The sequence below is a fragment of the Lepidothrix coronata genome, unplaced genomic scaffold, assembly GCF_001604755.1.
Source record: "Lepidothrix coronata isolate B3197 unplaced genomic scaffold, Lepidothrix_coronata-1.0 Scaffold1, whole genome shotgun sequence".
Taxonomy (NCBI): domain Eukaryota; kingdom Metazoa; phylum Chordata; class Aves; order Passeriformes; family Pipridae; genus Lepidothrix; species Lepidothrix coronata.
Window position 1 is genome coordinate 9,790,193 of NW_016690181.1, and position 15,483 is coordinate 9,805,675.

At 48.5% G+C, this 15,483-nt stretch overlaps 1 protein-coding gene across 3 annotated transcripts in view; it reads right to left on the bottom strand.

The window, feature by feature from the left end:
• Nucleotides 1-237: 237 nt before the first annotated feature.
• RNH1 (ribonuclease/angiogenin inhibitor 1) overlaps nt 238-15,483 on the bottom strand; it is a 19,970-nt gene continuing 4,724 nt past the window's right edge. For 2 of the 3 annotated variants that reach the window (XM_017808983.1, XM_017808992.1), the window contains exons 2-11: nt 14,689-14,782; nt 11,225-11,330; nt 9,400-9,570; nt 6,427-6,597; nt 5,582-5,752; nt 4,621-4,791; nt 3,957-4,127; nt 2,852-3,022; nt 1,439-1,609; nt 238-1,029 (exon numbers count right to left, since the gene is read on the bottom strand). In XM_017808983.1, coding sequence (XP_017664472.1) covers nt 942-1,029; nt 1,439-1,609; nt 2,852-3,022; nt 3,957-4,127; nt 4,621-4,791; nt 5,582-5,752; nt 6,427-6,597; nt 9,400-9,570; nt 11,225-11,330; nt 14,689-14,782 — 1,485 coding nt within the window. In that variant the 3' untranslated portion in view covers nt 238-941. Of the gene's footprint in view, nt 1,030-1,438; nt 1,610-2,851; nt 3,023-3,956; nt 4,128-4,620; nt 4,792-5,581; nt 5,753-6,426; nt 6,598-9,399; nt 9,571-11,224; nt 11,331-12,956; nt 13,016-14,688; nt 14,783-15,483 lie in introns of those variants that run through there. The other variant, XM_017809001.1, reaches the window with a different exon arrangement.

Genomic DNA, 15,483 nt, shown 5'->3' on the forward strand with positions numbered 1-15,483 from the left:
TTAAAGCTGTGTTCATTCTTTTGTGTTTTAGGCATGCAACAGATGCATTTACCCTTGGAACAGGGTTTATTAAAACTCTGACTGGGCATGAAAAGCCAGTCAACGTTCCCTGAAAACTGGAATGTGTTCTAGGCTTGTTGTCTACCTTGACTAAGATCTCTGATATATTTCAGTTAAAGAGTTACCAAAACCAAACAAGTAAAACAAGCTTGTAATTCAGAAGAGATTAGATTGGTCTTAAAGGAGAAATATACAGATATATTTTATTTTTATAAGTAGAAAAATTAAGTATAAAGTTCCTGTAGAACCACTCTTTGCCAGAGCAAACACATCAATCATTTAATAATTTCCCATACTAGCAGGAATGCACACAGCATCTTTTGTAGGAAAATCACTTTTCAAAGGACACCAGTTTTGACATTACACAGCTGAATAGCTGCTCATTTCTTTTTTTTCTCTAGTGCCCTGGCCACCACTGCTTTTCAAATAACTCTTTCAGGGAAAGACAGGGGAGAACTCCATTTTAGATTAAAAAACATTTCGGTTTTTTGAGAGCCTCCCCCAGAGACCTATCAAAAGCAACATGCAGTAACAATACAGTGCATAGTTCTCTTGCCTTGGGAAAGGAGCTCTCTTTAAAGCCCAACTAATTCATTAGAAGGGATTATAGGATTAAAGAGCTCCTAAAGGCTAGAGACCCACTTCTATAAGACAGTAATTGTTTATTTCAAGGATAGTGATGCTGCAGCTTTCATGAGCCTCAGAGTTAGTACATCCAGAGATGCACAGGAGATCAATCAGCTCTCCAGACACCCAATCAGGGAATCCAAAAATGGTTTCGGTACAAGAAAATTCTCTATTAAGTTAATTAGCTTCACGTATGGAAAGTTCAGATTAAGAAGAGGATGTTGCTTTGACGTTGTTTTGCAGGCAGTCACCACTCATGAAATGATCTTCACTTCAGGCTTGGAGTCTTCCAAGGCTCTCAGTTCATCATCCACTTCAGCACTCCACAAAATGTCATACAAACTACACCAAAACAAAAAGGCAAGCAAAGTTTAGTGAGCATCCTCCTGTTAAAGAAAGAGAACGATGCACAGATGGCCAGTATGGGAAGATCATATAACAGGAAGGGCCCCATCTAGGTTTGAGTCCGGCCCAACAGCCAAAAACATGCTTTACAATCCAGAGCCTTATTACTCCCTCACCAGCATCACCTTCTCCTTGTTCTTTGGCCCTGTGGACCAAAACAGACCAAGGCACTTGTGGTCATGTCACTTGGACATGCAGACGGCATTTGAATCCCCCCTGGTCACTAGCTGCCCTCAGGTGCAATTCCCAGAGAGCCGGTGCCTGCGGCCCCCTCCCCACAGCCTCCCAGCTCTCTGAGTTCACCACCTGCCAGGGGGAACACAACAGGGCCACAAACGTCTCTCACATTAACTGCTGCACGTTGCAGCTGGGATTCCTCAAGGCTTCACAGATCTTCCTGATGCCTTCGTCTTCCAGAGGGTTGTAGCTCAGGTCCAGCTCGGTAAGGCACTGCTTGGTGGTCATGACGGTGGCGAGGGTGGCACAGCAGGCTGCCGTCAGATCGCAGTTACCCAGCCTGCAGGGAGAGCAGGGAGAGGACACTGCAGTGAGCCATGGCTCCAGGGACCACCAGCCCACCCTCAGACAGCAGACACAGAGACATCCTAGCACAGAGCAGCAATCTCTGTGAAGCTGACAGCTCTGAGATATCAGCAGGGGCTGGCCCGCGGTCCCAGCACAGAGACAGCCACCCTCATGGTGACTGCTGAACACCTAGAAGTCCTCCCTAAAGCTTAATAATGTATGGCTACAGGAGTAGAAGAACCCATAGAAGATATTCCCAACTTCAACACCAGGCATCATGTTTTTGGTTTGAAGTGATCATAAATCATCTCTAAACTTTAGTACTATGTGAGTGCTATATGAGACTTGCAACAATCTCTCCAAAAAGGGCAATTGAGACCTCTCAGTTGTGAAGCTTTAACTGGTCAGCAAACATATCTTTCTGGAAGAGACTTCTAGTCTTACTTATGCCTCCCACGACCCTTTGGCTCAACTCACTCACTGTAAGACTCAGGCATCGGAGCACAGCTCCGGCTTCTGTCCAGAGGCGTGGAGAAAGCACTGAGGTGCCCTGAGCATCACACAGTCCAGAGCTCAGTGCCCACCTGGGAAGGGACAGGCAGATGGAGAAGGCAAAGCCCACCACAGGGCTGGAGGTGATGCTCCAGATGGCCTCCTACTCCTACCAGTGAGGCTGGATCAGTACTTGTATTTGCACCCATAGGGACTATGGGAATAAGGGGCAACAGGTGAATCCAGGCAGGCTTTGCACTGAGACTGGCAGGCATGAGAATAAGCACATGACACCTCGACCAGCAGTTTCTCCATTTCAGTGTCCCACCTGAGAGAGGCCCTGCACGTGAGTTTAGAGAAGGGCACCAGAAGCTCTACAGTGCATGGCTCCCACAACAAAGCAAGATCACTCCAGCCTCCCCACTCTTTGTCCCAGGTACACTGTGCTGTGAACTTTCAGTTCTGCACCTGGGACAGCACCTGTGGACAGCTACGAATGCACTGTCACACAGGTGCCAGCCTGTACTTTCGAGATCATGAGTGACAGAATACATAGAAGAAGGTGTGGCTTCCACTGACTTGCTCCTGGACTACTTAATCATCAGCTTGTGGCGCGAATTGTTTTATAATGAACAAAACAAAAAAATACCACACTAACATCTAATGCTGTCTCTATCTCTCTGCACAGTCTTGGAAGGGTAATGCAGCAAGAGAGAAGATGACTTCTGAGGGTGCACCTTACCATAAGGACTGGATGTTGCAGTTGGGGTGCAGCAGCCCTTCACAGAGGAGTTCAACACCTGCATCTCCCAACTTGTTCTCACCCATGTGCAGTACTTTCAAGTGCTTGTTGGTGCTGAGAGCAGAGCTGACAACCTTGCAGCAAGCAGTCGTGAGCCCGCACTCCCTAACCCTGCAAGGCAAAAGTGACATGAGATCTAGGTGGGAGATCTAGAGAGTATCAGGCACCGTTCACTTCTCTACATTTGCTTAACAGGAGCCCAGGCAGTGGGAACAGAGAAACCAGAGTTTTCCCATAATCAGTGTACTCCCCTCAACCCCCATCTGCTCCGTTCTTTCTAAGCAGCACCTCTCCCACTCTTATATGTGAGCTGTCTGTCTCAGAGCGTGCACCTACGAAAGGCACCTGCCCATCAAGCACAGGGACAATCAAAAATGAAGCACACTGCTCTAACAGTCACTCTTGGCTCCACCATGCACTCCTGAGGTTGACTTCCAAGCCTCCAGTGTAGGGCAAGAACCCAACTGGGGCAGAAGCTGAATTTGCAAAGTAGAAAAGTTCAAGTGTTGCTTGTTCAGTTTCTGAGTGAAAGAACAAATTTCCTCTCCTGGCCACCAGACCGTCCCAGACTAAAGGGTAACACAGTCAACAGGATAGGATGCTGAGAACTGTTTATGTCACTACAGCTTCTTTTGGCTGATCAGTGAGAGAGATTAGATCCAGTGGAGAACCTGAGATATCTGATCACAGCACTCAATTTGCTATTATATGAGGCCTTTCAAATTTCAAAAGTCTCTCAGCTGACATTTGTTGCACGATAAAATATATTAGAAGCTCTACAAGTGATGTTTGGTCTCCTATTAACAGGACTATGGGGCAGATCTTCAAAGTGTCTACGAGTTTAGAAATACAAATACCTTTTAAGTTTGTAAGTCTATAAAAACCCTCTTCAACTCCATAAATCCTTTCATTAACAACCAGCACAAATTGTTTATACAACCATTGCAACTGAGCATCAATCTGGTGGGCACTACTTCACTTACATCTTTCTTCAGTGAAGCCTTCAAAGAAGGCAGTGGATACGTGAAACTTGACAGCAGCTCACCATAGCTCCTGAAGTTTAGATTTGGGATCCTTGAGCGCCTGACACAGCATTTCCATCCCTGAGTCTCTCAGGTTATTGTCTATTAGACTGATCTCTTTGAGGGTCTCTTTTGTACTGATGAGTCTGGAGAGATCTTTACAGCTAGCACTTGTGAGATCACAGTCCCATAACCTGCAGGGAAGAAAAAAACCATTATTTTCTCCCAAGAATGACTTAGATCAGAAAACAGAATCCTATTTTAGTATTCTGAATTTCTGGTTACATGATCTCATTTTCTTCTGTCCTTTACAAAACCCATTCATGCATCATATCACACAGCTTTCTCCTTACTTTCCAGTTGTTGCAGCAAAAGCTCTGTTTTTAACACACACGCACAAAAAAAGGAACATGCAGTTCTAGTAGATAACAGGAAACCAAGACAATGCCACCGCAAACTTCCATTCGCACTCTTCCCAGAATCTGATCCAAGTGATTTCAGCGTGGCTCTACTTGCTCATGGTGTCCTCCACCAGTTTTGAGAAGGAACTAATCTACAGCTGAGACATTCTTTTTTCACTGGGCCAGAGGGGTAACAGACGCTTTCCACTTAGGAGCGAACCAGCAGCACAACCTTGGAAAGCCTGGGGGCTGCACAGGGATTTAAGAAACCTCTTCCCGCCCTTACCACAGCTTCTGGATTTTGCAGTTAGGATGCATCAGTCCTTGGCAAAGCAGAGCCAGCCCGGAGTCCCCGATCTTGTTATCCCCCACAGAGAGATCCATCAGTGATGACTTGTTACTGAGAACAGTGCTAATATCCCGACAGCTGTCGCTGGTTATGCCACAGTTCTCCAGGCTGCATGAAAAAGCACAGTTGGAGTTACTGCTCCAGACCTGCTGTATTAGATACACTCCAACACGCCCAGTTCAGACTGAGAAGGGTCTATGTGCTGCTTCCTTGCTGCAAACCAGTACAGCCCAGCTGGGCATTGCTAGATCCTGCAAGGCTCAGAGATGATACAGGTGTCCTAGATGGGCTCTGGGTGAGGCAACACACTGCTCCTGCATTTCATGAGGCTGCAGGGCATTTTTACTCTGACCTATCCATTCATAACCATTAAAGCAAGGATCATTCTTGCCAAACTCCCACTTTATATTGATTATCCCTTTTAAGAGGAACTTTTGGCTGTATCATACAGTGAGTCCCCACTGAGCCAACCCCTGCTGAACCACAGGGGCAATATAAAATTAATCGTGCTTCTACCCTAAAGCCCTTCAAGGGCTTTACCCCAGATACAATGCCAAGTCCAGAACCTCTGTTTTGTAGCAAAAAAGGGCTCTAATAAGTATGCTCATCTGGCTAGTAATTCAAAGTTAAGAACTGGAGCCACTGAGGGTACTTGTTCCTCTGCTCTGAGACACTGGCAAGCAGTCCCCCCTGGTAAGTGCTGGTTTAACCTGTGGTACCAAAATTTCCAAAACTGAAAGCCCCACTCGTTTGTGTACAGCCTCCTGTTACATAAATCTGAGCCTGCAAAAATCTGGCCTAAATGTCAAGCATTCCTGGCAATAATTTTTTCTGTCTTATGGATGGTATGACTAGCAGCAGGACCGGTTGAAATTAGAGATGTCCAGCTCTTCCTTACTGTAGTAACTCTAGGTTGCAGCTTGCCTCCACCAGTCCCCGGCACAGCTGCTTTACAGCTGTATCTCCCAGAGTGTTGTTGCTCAGGCTGAGTTCCTTCAGGGTGGGCTTGCTTTGCAGAGCGGCATTGAGAGCTTCCACAATATCAGCTGTGAGTTCACAATATTCCAGCCTGCAAGAAGAAAAGAAATCCAGGCAAAAAAACAACTGTCTTTACCACATCTCACGACCTGCAAGAATCAGCTGTGGGCAAAGTGTGTGTTAGCCAGGGCAGAAAAGATGCCAACATGAGTTGAGACCAGGCAACGCATAAAGGCAGAGACAACATAAGAGTTTTTAACAGCATCTCTCTGCTCATTGCAGGAAGCATTGATTCTTAAACCAGATCCTAGGGGACCCTAGCAAGACTAATTACCCACCCATTTTTACACTAATCCTCCATTAAACCACTGCACAGGCTGCCCTGGAGCACATGGCTGAGCTCTACACTGCAACACCATCTCACAGCCTCACCATCGGGCCTTCCCAGCCCGAGATGGGGGCTGCAAATAGACCAAGGTCCCGCTCAGTCATAAAACAAAGACCAAGGGCAGCAGAATCTGATGTCCCCTGGACGTCTAAGAGGTCCTGCATTTACAGCCACTGCTGCCAGGAGGCCTAAACAAAGCATATGGGAACAGACACCCAAGTCTTACAAACCCACGACACCCACCGGTGTGAATAAGTGTGACACAACTTCAGGTAAAACAAGAAGAAATCCACATCTGGGAACAAAACTCCTCCTTCTCTCAAGGGAAAGACAAGCATGACCTGTCTGATGACCAAAAAATCCCAGTGACTACTTACTGCAGCTTCTGCAGCTTACAGCTGGGGTTCATCATCCCTTGACACAGCACCTTCACTCCAGCAGTTCCCAGTCTGTTGTCACCCACGTGCAGCTCTGTCAGGGATGGCTGTGCACTGAGGACAGACCGCAGGGTCTCACAGCTGGCACTTGTCAGATTGCAGTTTTGCAGCCTGAAGGAGAGAGGCAACCAGGGTGAGGGAAATGCACCCCCAGAATTACAGAGGCTCTTCTCAGCGAGGTGTATCTGCCAAGGTTTGAGCTTGGAAAGGACACCATGGCACTAACCCTCTAGGAAACGATATATCCTGGTTAGTGCTGCTGTTTTACACATGTTAAATTATTCTCTCAGTTAGTATTATATCTGTACCACAAATAATAGCTCCCATGCTTCCTTCAGCATAATTGCTCATGCAGCACCTCCAGCAGAATAAATAAGGATCCACCCTACATGAAGTAGCACCACAACTGCTTTATAGAAGTATTTTAATTATCACGAGGCTGATCCCAGAGATAAAGCAGTGGCATCTTATGATTTCTTGCCCCCCCTAGAAATATGACCCAGAGTAGCTAGAAGTTAAAATTTCATCCTACTTGGCTTAAATCCATGGATATCATTTAGATGTTTATTGGTATACTCTAAGAAGGGTCTACGAAGTTGATCCTTCAGCACTCAGGCTTGGAGAAGTAGCACAGGAACTGTGCTAGTATTGCTATGGGATGTTTATATAGTTATTGGACAGGACTTTGTGGCAACGGAGAGAGGTCATGAATGGAGGTACTAAGTTTGACTTGGGTTTGTTTGCTCTTTTATTTCCTAAGGCACCTCACTAGAACCCCAAAAACGGACAATTATATTTCTATAGAACTGAGAAAGCCTAATCCAGGCTGTTACTTGAGCATCTGGAGAAGTGTGAAGCCTAGGACAAACTCTCTGAAAAATTACTTAAGTCTTCCAGTACAGAGTACCACAGTTATTTCTTGAAGGCCCATCAGAGAGTTGCAATTTGATTAGCTTTACAGTCAACTTTCCCCCTATTTGTCTGTGAGTCCTCATTGCAGGGGACACAGAGACTTTGAAGCAGGCATATCTGGTTTAAAAGGCAAATGATTTTTACAAGGTAGTGTCCTAGACCCCCTTCACAAGCTGGAGGACTCCAGTATCCTGAAGAAGAGATGCTGGACAGAGAAACCATCTCTTTGAGGGCTTCTGAGGAGCAGGGGCAGCAGCCATTGGCTCTGACTAAAGCTGCTGCACCAGGGTTGCTGATGGAAGCCCACTAATGCTATAATGTGGCGGGGTGCCTCTATAAAACATGCTGTCCCAAACCAAGCTGGCTCTGCCCAGCTGAGAAGACAAGGCTTGAGACTGAGCCAGTCTGGTAGAATGCAGAAAGGCTGACAGCTCTTGAAAGACCAAGGCTCATAAGAACACCCTTTTGCTTGGCTCCCAGAGAAAGGAGAAAGCAAACCAGACCACATGTTGAATACCATGCTTAATACTGGCAGAAGAGCCCTTTGAAAAATGCATTTGTGACAATGTCAAGTATGTGCTAATGGCAGAGTGGGGGCCCTTTGTGGTCATCCTTCTGTTTAAGCTGGCCTAAACAGATAATTCAGCTGCCTAGACTGTGGAAAGATCTAGCACCTCTTATAAAGAAAGTCCCCAGAAAGCCTTTGCGTGGCTGGGAAAACCCTACCTGTCCTTCCCTCTGTGCTGGAAAATGAAGAGAGGCTGATGATCTGGACTATTCCAATAAATATACCACTTACATACAAACTGCTGGGGTTTTCCAGCCATCTGACCATGGTAATGGCTGAAATGGATCGTCACGGCTCTTAATACCGAATACCCCCACATACGAGTTTGCCTCACGATTTCACCTGTAGCTGCCTGTAAGCACATGTAGTGGTGCATTCCCTCCCTTCCCTTGGGCCTCAGCCTTGACAAATAGCACCTGGGCTAAGGTCCCCTTGAACTTACAAAAAAGCTCACTGTCTGTTCCCAGGAACTAACGCTGTCTAATGAGCTCCTGTGTTTTTAATGAACAGCCTTAGAAACTTATTTTTCTTGCCTGAATAATAACCCAAGTGGAATAACGTTTTCCTTATCAAAGTTTCAAAGAAAATTACCGACCAGGATGAAAAATTATTACGACTAAAGCCCACTCTCTCATGACCTTATAAACAGCAGTCCAAAGTGAGACCCTTTGAGCTCTCCTGAACCACAGTGGGCTGCAACCAGAACGGGGCCTCTCAGAGTCAGCTGGCGAACTCTGAAGTTGGCTATACTCAGAGGATTGCCAAATGACAACGATGGACTCTGTGCTGACACCCCCTCCCGCCTCGAGGCTCAATCCTTCACCCGCTGAGAAGATGCAAGCACCTTGTACTTACTTATTTAGGTCTGTGTGTGTGCAGGTGTCAATATGCTACAGCAAATGTACTATGATTGTTGCTCTGCTAGATTCTTAAGTACTTTAGATTTGTAAGTTAGGCCTGATTTAACTGTTGTGCTATAGTAAATTCTAAATGAATACTTTGTTAAATTGTTTAATTTAAACTATTGCTTAAATGCTGTTAAGTTTAAGTGATGTTAAAACCTTTAGGCCTAAACTGTTGGTCAAGTTTGGGGCTCAGGTTAGCAAGGGTGTTTACTCTGAACCTTGAGACTCAACAGGAAAGTCTTCTTTATTCCTTTTTATCCATACCATTATCCTTCCTCCCACCCCAGCCTCCATGAAGATAAGTTTTGGGTTGACATTGGTTTTAGATTTATTTTAACTTTTTGTTTGCTTTTTCTCTTTGTGCTTTAACCATCTAGTAAGTAGTAGAGTGAACCTTGCCAGTGAACTTTGTTGTGCTTTCACTTTTATGTTAAACCTGCTTTTGCCAATACCTTTGCCAGTGATTCAAGTGACCTTAAAACACTCATTCACGACAGCATGTTAGAGCAAGACAAAATGGGGCTTTACCATAACTTCTGTAGGCTACAGCTTGGCATCAGCAACCCTTTACACAGGTATTCAACACCTGCATCTCCCAGTTCATTGTTGTTCAGCTTCAGCTCTGTGAGGGATGGATTTGTATTGATGATGGAAGAGAGATCCTCACAGTTACTGCTGGAGAGATTGCAGTCATCCAACCTGAAAGACACAGAGAGAAGGAGCATTTTAGTCCCCAGAGCTGCTCAGTTCTCCCTGGCTGGAGCATTCCCTTTTAAAGCAAAGTGGGCAATTTAGTCCTCTGCAGTTCCTGGGATGCCTCCATAAGTATGTGTGTGACCTGTTGAGCGTTGCATGGCCCAAAACAAGATGTGCTCTCTGCAGGGCTGCAGTACAGGATGGGCTGGGTGGCAGTTCCCCAAGCCTCACTCCTCCTCTCTGCTACACAGAGGAGGGCACAAATCATTCCCCTTCAGCTGTAGGATGCACCTTCATTTAAACAGTCATAGTGGGAAACTGCCTGCCATCTGAGGCCATGTCTAACCAGAGGCAGCTCACAGGCTGTCAGACTGGTTCTGCACTGAGAACAGCCAAGCTGGATCTTCAGCCAGCCCCAGAGACACCCACAAGCAGTTTGGTCTCCTGTAGGTGAGTCATGCTGGTTTGCACCAATCTCCCTCCACCGTGAATCTCAGCACACAAACGGTGAGTTTGCAGTATGGCAGCAGCTTCTCCCACTGGACATCAGCATTTTTCTCGTTGTTGCTAAATTGATGTGGGTTAACTGAATTGAAAGGAGAGTCAAGGAAAGGATCAGGAGCCCAGGACAGGCAGAGAGCCATAGAGAGAGGCAGAAAAGACATGGGGGAAAAGGAAGGTGTCATGAAGAACCCTACAGCCCCAGCCACAGTCAGGATTGCCAAAAGTTGCCTGGTCACTTTTCTTAGACAACAGCATGAAAACTGAGGGTCCACTAGGTTTCTCCTTCTGCCCCTCTGGCAAGAAGACTTGATTCCCAATGAGACTGTTCAATACTGATGAGCAATCCATGCTGCAGCCACTCTCATCCACTACATCTGGAGCAGCCCACCCTCTGCCCAGGAGACAACCATCCCACTGCCTTCTGCCACCCAGGGCAGGCCTCGGGAAGTCAAGGCCAGGCCCGTGAAGCTTGCCTGGAAAAGCTCTTTTGCAAAACAAAAGCAAGCCACCTTCAGCCTGGCTGATGTCCTCCGAGGCATTGCTGGCATGATGCGGCCCATCCTCTCCAGCCTGAGCAGGATGATACCAGCCTGTGGAGTGTGAATTCCCAACCAGCAGAGGCGAAAGACTGCAGGAGCAACTCTTCTGGGCCCTGTCCTACACTCTACACCCCAGGAGAGGGTTCCCTCATGCTGTCTGCTCAACAAAGAAGGTTGGTGCTTCTGAAGGTCAAGTGAAGAATTAAAAGCCGATGGCAGGTGGCTTGTGTGTGACTATTAAGCAAAAGTTAAGACAGCATCTAAGCTGCAGCCCAAAGAATGTGCAACCTAATGAGCACAGGGTGATGTCTTCCCCCTCCTGAGGGAGAAAAGCAGAATAACCAAAATGGTGGTCAAATATTAGATAATCACATCTCCTAGCTGAGCTCTATGGCACACCACAGAATCAGGGCAACATTGCTTCATACCAAACAATGTTTATCTGTTGTTGAAAAACTTTAAATTAATTTAACTTTCTGGATAAAAGTAGGTAGAATCAATACTGTTGCTGATCAGTTTCTAAGTCCTATGTCAAACAGTTCTGAAGGTGAAGAGCACAGGAGAGAATTGCAACAGTTCTTACTCAGAAGAGATGATACACAACTGGTTACTACCTGATGGTTTTGCAGGATTTCATTGTAGTCAGAAGTTCAGCCCATCTGGATGGGCTCATCTCCTCACACTGGATGTCAAGCTCCATTTTGACAGTTGAGATAAGACCTGAAAATTAAAACAAAACAAAACCACCTTTTTTTTCTAATTTACTGAGAAGCAACAACATTCTCCAACCCCCTCAGCTCTCAGCTATGAGTCACATTGTGCAAAGGGGACAGATAATATTTTTCCAACACTACTCTGCAAGCACCACTATAAGCCAGCAGAGTTGGAATGGTATTGTTTGGGACTTGTCAAGGCCCTTCTCCACGAGGGAAATAGGAATCCTGGAGAGATATGGCAACAGCCGGTTATCTGAAAGCTGTTTGTGTGAAACTAGGAAGCTTCCCTTCCCTCTCCAAGGGAGCTTAACCAGAACGACCTTTCAGAGGCACTGGTGTTACTCACTATTGCACTGCTGAGCAACACAGATGCCAAGCTCTACGCACCGACCAACTGTGGAACCTCAAGCTATAATTAAAACTGGGATAATTTTGAGAGAATTAGGGTCAGTGAGAAAAATGAACATGAGAACTGCCTGGGCTCAAATTAAAAATCCTGTGAGTCATATGTCTGTATGTGAGAAGTGGAACCTCGGTGAACGGGAAAAGCGTTCCTTCATGCCTTGATTCCAAGGTTTGAAAGGTTGCTCTGGTGGTGCAAGTGAAGTACCAGAAGCCGGTAAGCAGGAATTTTTTTGCTCTGCAGTCAACCTGCATTTCTGAACTGATGTAAACACTGCCCCTTGCAGAGCAGCTCCAGATAAATGTGCACAAAACCACGACAAGGCCGGTAGCTGAGCTCCAGGCTTAGTTTGCAGTGGATGGGATTAGAAGCTGCGCTGCAGTAGGTGACAAAATGCAGCCTTGGTCCCCTGGTTTGGCCAACATGACTCAGACTACAGGGCGTTTGTAAAAGAAATAATCCCCTGAGCTATCACATCGGAATGCGAACTGCAGTTAACCACCGCTTTCCCTCCCATTCACCTCCTGCTGCCACAGCATCGCGGGTATGCCAAACTCGCTTTTCTCGGAGGCGAGCTCGGCATCAGAGCTCACGTAAGGTCTCGTCCGCAACAAACCCCTCACCCACGTGAGGAGGAGACGCGTCCGACCGCGGGGCTGCGCTCGGGAATCACGGCGGGACCCGGGACACGGCGCCAGCGGGATCACGAGCTCATGGACGTGCTCGGCCTCTGCCCTTCCCAACGCGGGCGCTGCCGGGAATGCCGGCCCACGGCCTCGGTGGGATGGCACCACAGCCCACGTGTCACGGGGTGATGCGGGTCGGAGCAACCCCCTCCGCGGCGACACGCCAGGGGACGCTCAGAGCCCTCCCGGGCATTTGCCTGGTTTTCCCCTAAACCCGGATCGACAAAAGGTTCTCCCCCGACCCCCTCGAGCTCTGCCACCTCCCTGCGAGCCGAGGGGGGATCCCGTTCCGGGGTCCCGAGCCCCGGCCCGGCGCTGCCCCGCGGGCACACCCGCCATCGCTGCTGCCCCTGCCCGGCCCCTCCGCCGCGGGCACCCGCCCCTGTGCCCGCAGCTCCACCGCCTCCCGACAGCTCCCGCACAGCGGGCAGCGCTTAACTCCCGCAACCTTCCTTCCTTCCTTCCTTCCTTCGCTCCCTCCCTCCCTTCCTTCCTTCCTTCCTCCGTCCCTCCGCCCCAGCCCCCCCTGCCCTGCTCCTACCGCCGCGCCGCCACCGCGCAGCTGCCGCCGGCTCCTCCCGGCTCCGCCTGGTAGCGCAGCGGGGAGGGGCAGGATTTGTCCCTCCTCCCTCCCCTTTTTTTTCCCCTTTTTTTCCCTTTTACGCCCTTTTCCTCTGTCTCTTCCTTTTTTTCCCGTTTCTCCTCTCTTTCCCCTTTTTTGTGTTTCCCTTTCTTAATTTGCCTGCTTCCCTCTCCCTCCCTTTTCCCCTCTTCTTTTCCCCTTTTCCCTCCTTTCTTTCCCCCTTCCACTCTCCTTTATATTTTTCCTTCATGTCTTCTTCCTTCCCTCTTTTTTTCCTGTTTTCCTCACATCCTTCTTTTTCCTTTTTCCCTTCTCACCTTTCACTTTCTTCTCTTTCCTGTGCTTCCCCCTTCCCTCTTTTTCTTCCCTTCCCCCCTTTTTTCCCCCATCTTCTCCCTCCCTCCCTTCCTTCCCTCTTTTTCCTGTATTCTCCTCACTTCTCTCTTTCTTTTCCTCCTTCTCCCTTCTTTCCCCTTTCCCTCTTTTGTTTCTTTTCCACAATTCTGTCCTCCTTTTTCTGCTATCCCTCCTCTTACCCCATTTCTTCTCTCTTTCCCCTCTTCTCACCAACTTACCTATTTTCCTTCTCTTTTCCTCCCTTTCCTTCTACTCCCATCCCCTGTTGCCCCTGTTTCCCATCCACCCCAATCTCCCCACCCCCACCCGGAGCAGGAGCACTGGGATACAAGACAGGAGAACAGGAGCAGGAGAAATCCCTATAATTAGGGGATGCACAAAGGATGAGAGTAAAAGTGAGGTGGTGCCCCAGCTGACTCGGAGGGCAACCTGTAACCCATGCTGGGACCTGGAGGACAATGGGGATCCATCACCCAGAGGAGAGGCACCATGGCGGGGTCTTGGCTGGGGGAAACAGGACCCCGCCTTGTACTTCCCCAGGGAGATCGAAACTGGGAACAACAAAAACATCCATTCCTCTGTGGTGTCCCTGCCTTCCACCTTGCCAGACAGCTTGTGCACGGTGGCCCAGCTTGGAGGTCCTGGGATGTCCCCGCTCTCCATCCCTGTCACCGGTCCTATCCATGACGCATCTTTTCTCTCTGTCTCCCTCGTTAGCGCAACATGTTGCCGAGCGGACGAGCTGCACCTCGCTGGCACAAAGGCCTCTCTCTAAGCTGTTTGTTTGGAACGAAGCCGTGACAGCGATGGAGGATGGGCACGCCAGACTTCGGCCGCTGCCGTGACTGTCCCCTCCCTAGATTTCCCCCCGACCCCAGTGACCAGCGGCTCTCCCGCACATCCCGCGGCCGGGCAAGGGTGCCAGCGCTTGGCCAGGGCTGGAAGGCATTCGTCATCACTCGGCTCGCTTCCTCCTCCGGCTGCCGGCAACTCCCTGTCTCCCTTTTGTTTCCCAGTACTTTTAGCCCCAGTAAAAGCTCATTCAGATTTTCACGAGACAGAGCAAAGAAAGGTTTTGAAGTGCCGAGAGGCTCTAGGCAACATAGTGACTTGTCTCCCTTCCTCCCTCACCCCCAAAATCTCAGCATCTCCCCGAGTTTTTTCTTCCTACAAACACCCTGTTCCCGTCCCCCTGGCTCACACAACAGTTCAACTAAGCACAACCAGCTGCCGCCTACAAAGGACGGCTTTAAAACGGTTACGTGTTGCCCCCCGGTAAGCAGAAGGGAAAGTTCAGGGAGTTTCAGAGTCTGATTTGGCCGCTGATACGTACCTTGCTCTCGGTGCCGTCCGGGGAGCGAGGAAGGCAGAGCTGGCGCCTCCCTGCTGCCGTTACCACGCAACCTCTGCTGTCGTACACATGGTGCCTGCTAGAGGGAGGAAAGCAAGTTTTGGGCTGTGACGGTTTTTTTCCTGCCGTGGCAGCTCTTCAGGGGCTCAAGGAGCAAGCACTCTGTACGCGATTGTGTCTGGCTTAGTGACGATGCAACCATCGGACAAAGCATGATAAGGACAGAGGTGGCTTTAACTTCTAACACTGGATCATGTAGCCATTCAACATGGTTTAGCCCAGAGCAAAGAAGTGGTTGCCATTGAAGGACCCATCCGAAAATGAGGCCACCACACTGTTAAAGTGTGGATAGAGATGCTGGAGATTGCATAGTTTCTCCATTCCCCAGGCAAGCCCTGCCCCACCTGGCCAAGGAGTGATGCTGAGCACATTACTGCTTACCTGTCACCTCACCTAGGGCTCATCCATCCTACCTCCCAGCAGGGCCTAGGGCACAGGCAGCCCCCTGCTTCTGCACAAGCTGGATGCTCACACTGCCTGGAAGGGTCCCTTGGGAACAGCCCTGGTCGTGCCTCCCTAAAACTGCTGCCTCTCAGCAGCAAGCATGAACCCATTCCTCCACCTCCTTGTACTGGTTTAAGAGTCAACCAGCAGGGGAAATGAACTCAACTCAAAGGAGAGACCACAAGTCAGAATAACAATTTATTAAAACAACACAGCAAGCACAATCACACAAACAAACAATTGGTCCTAACCCACAAAACCCACATGTACAAC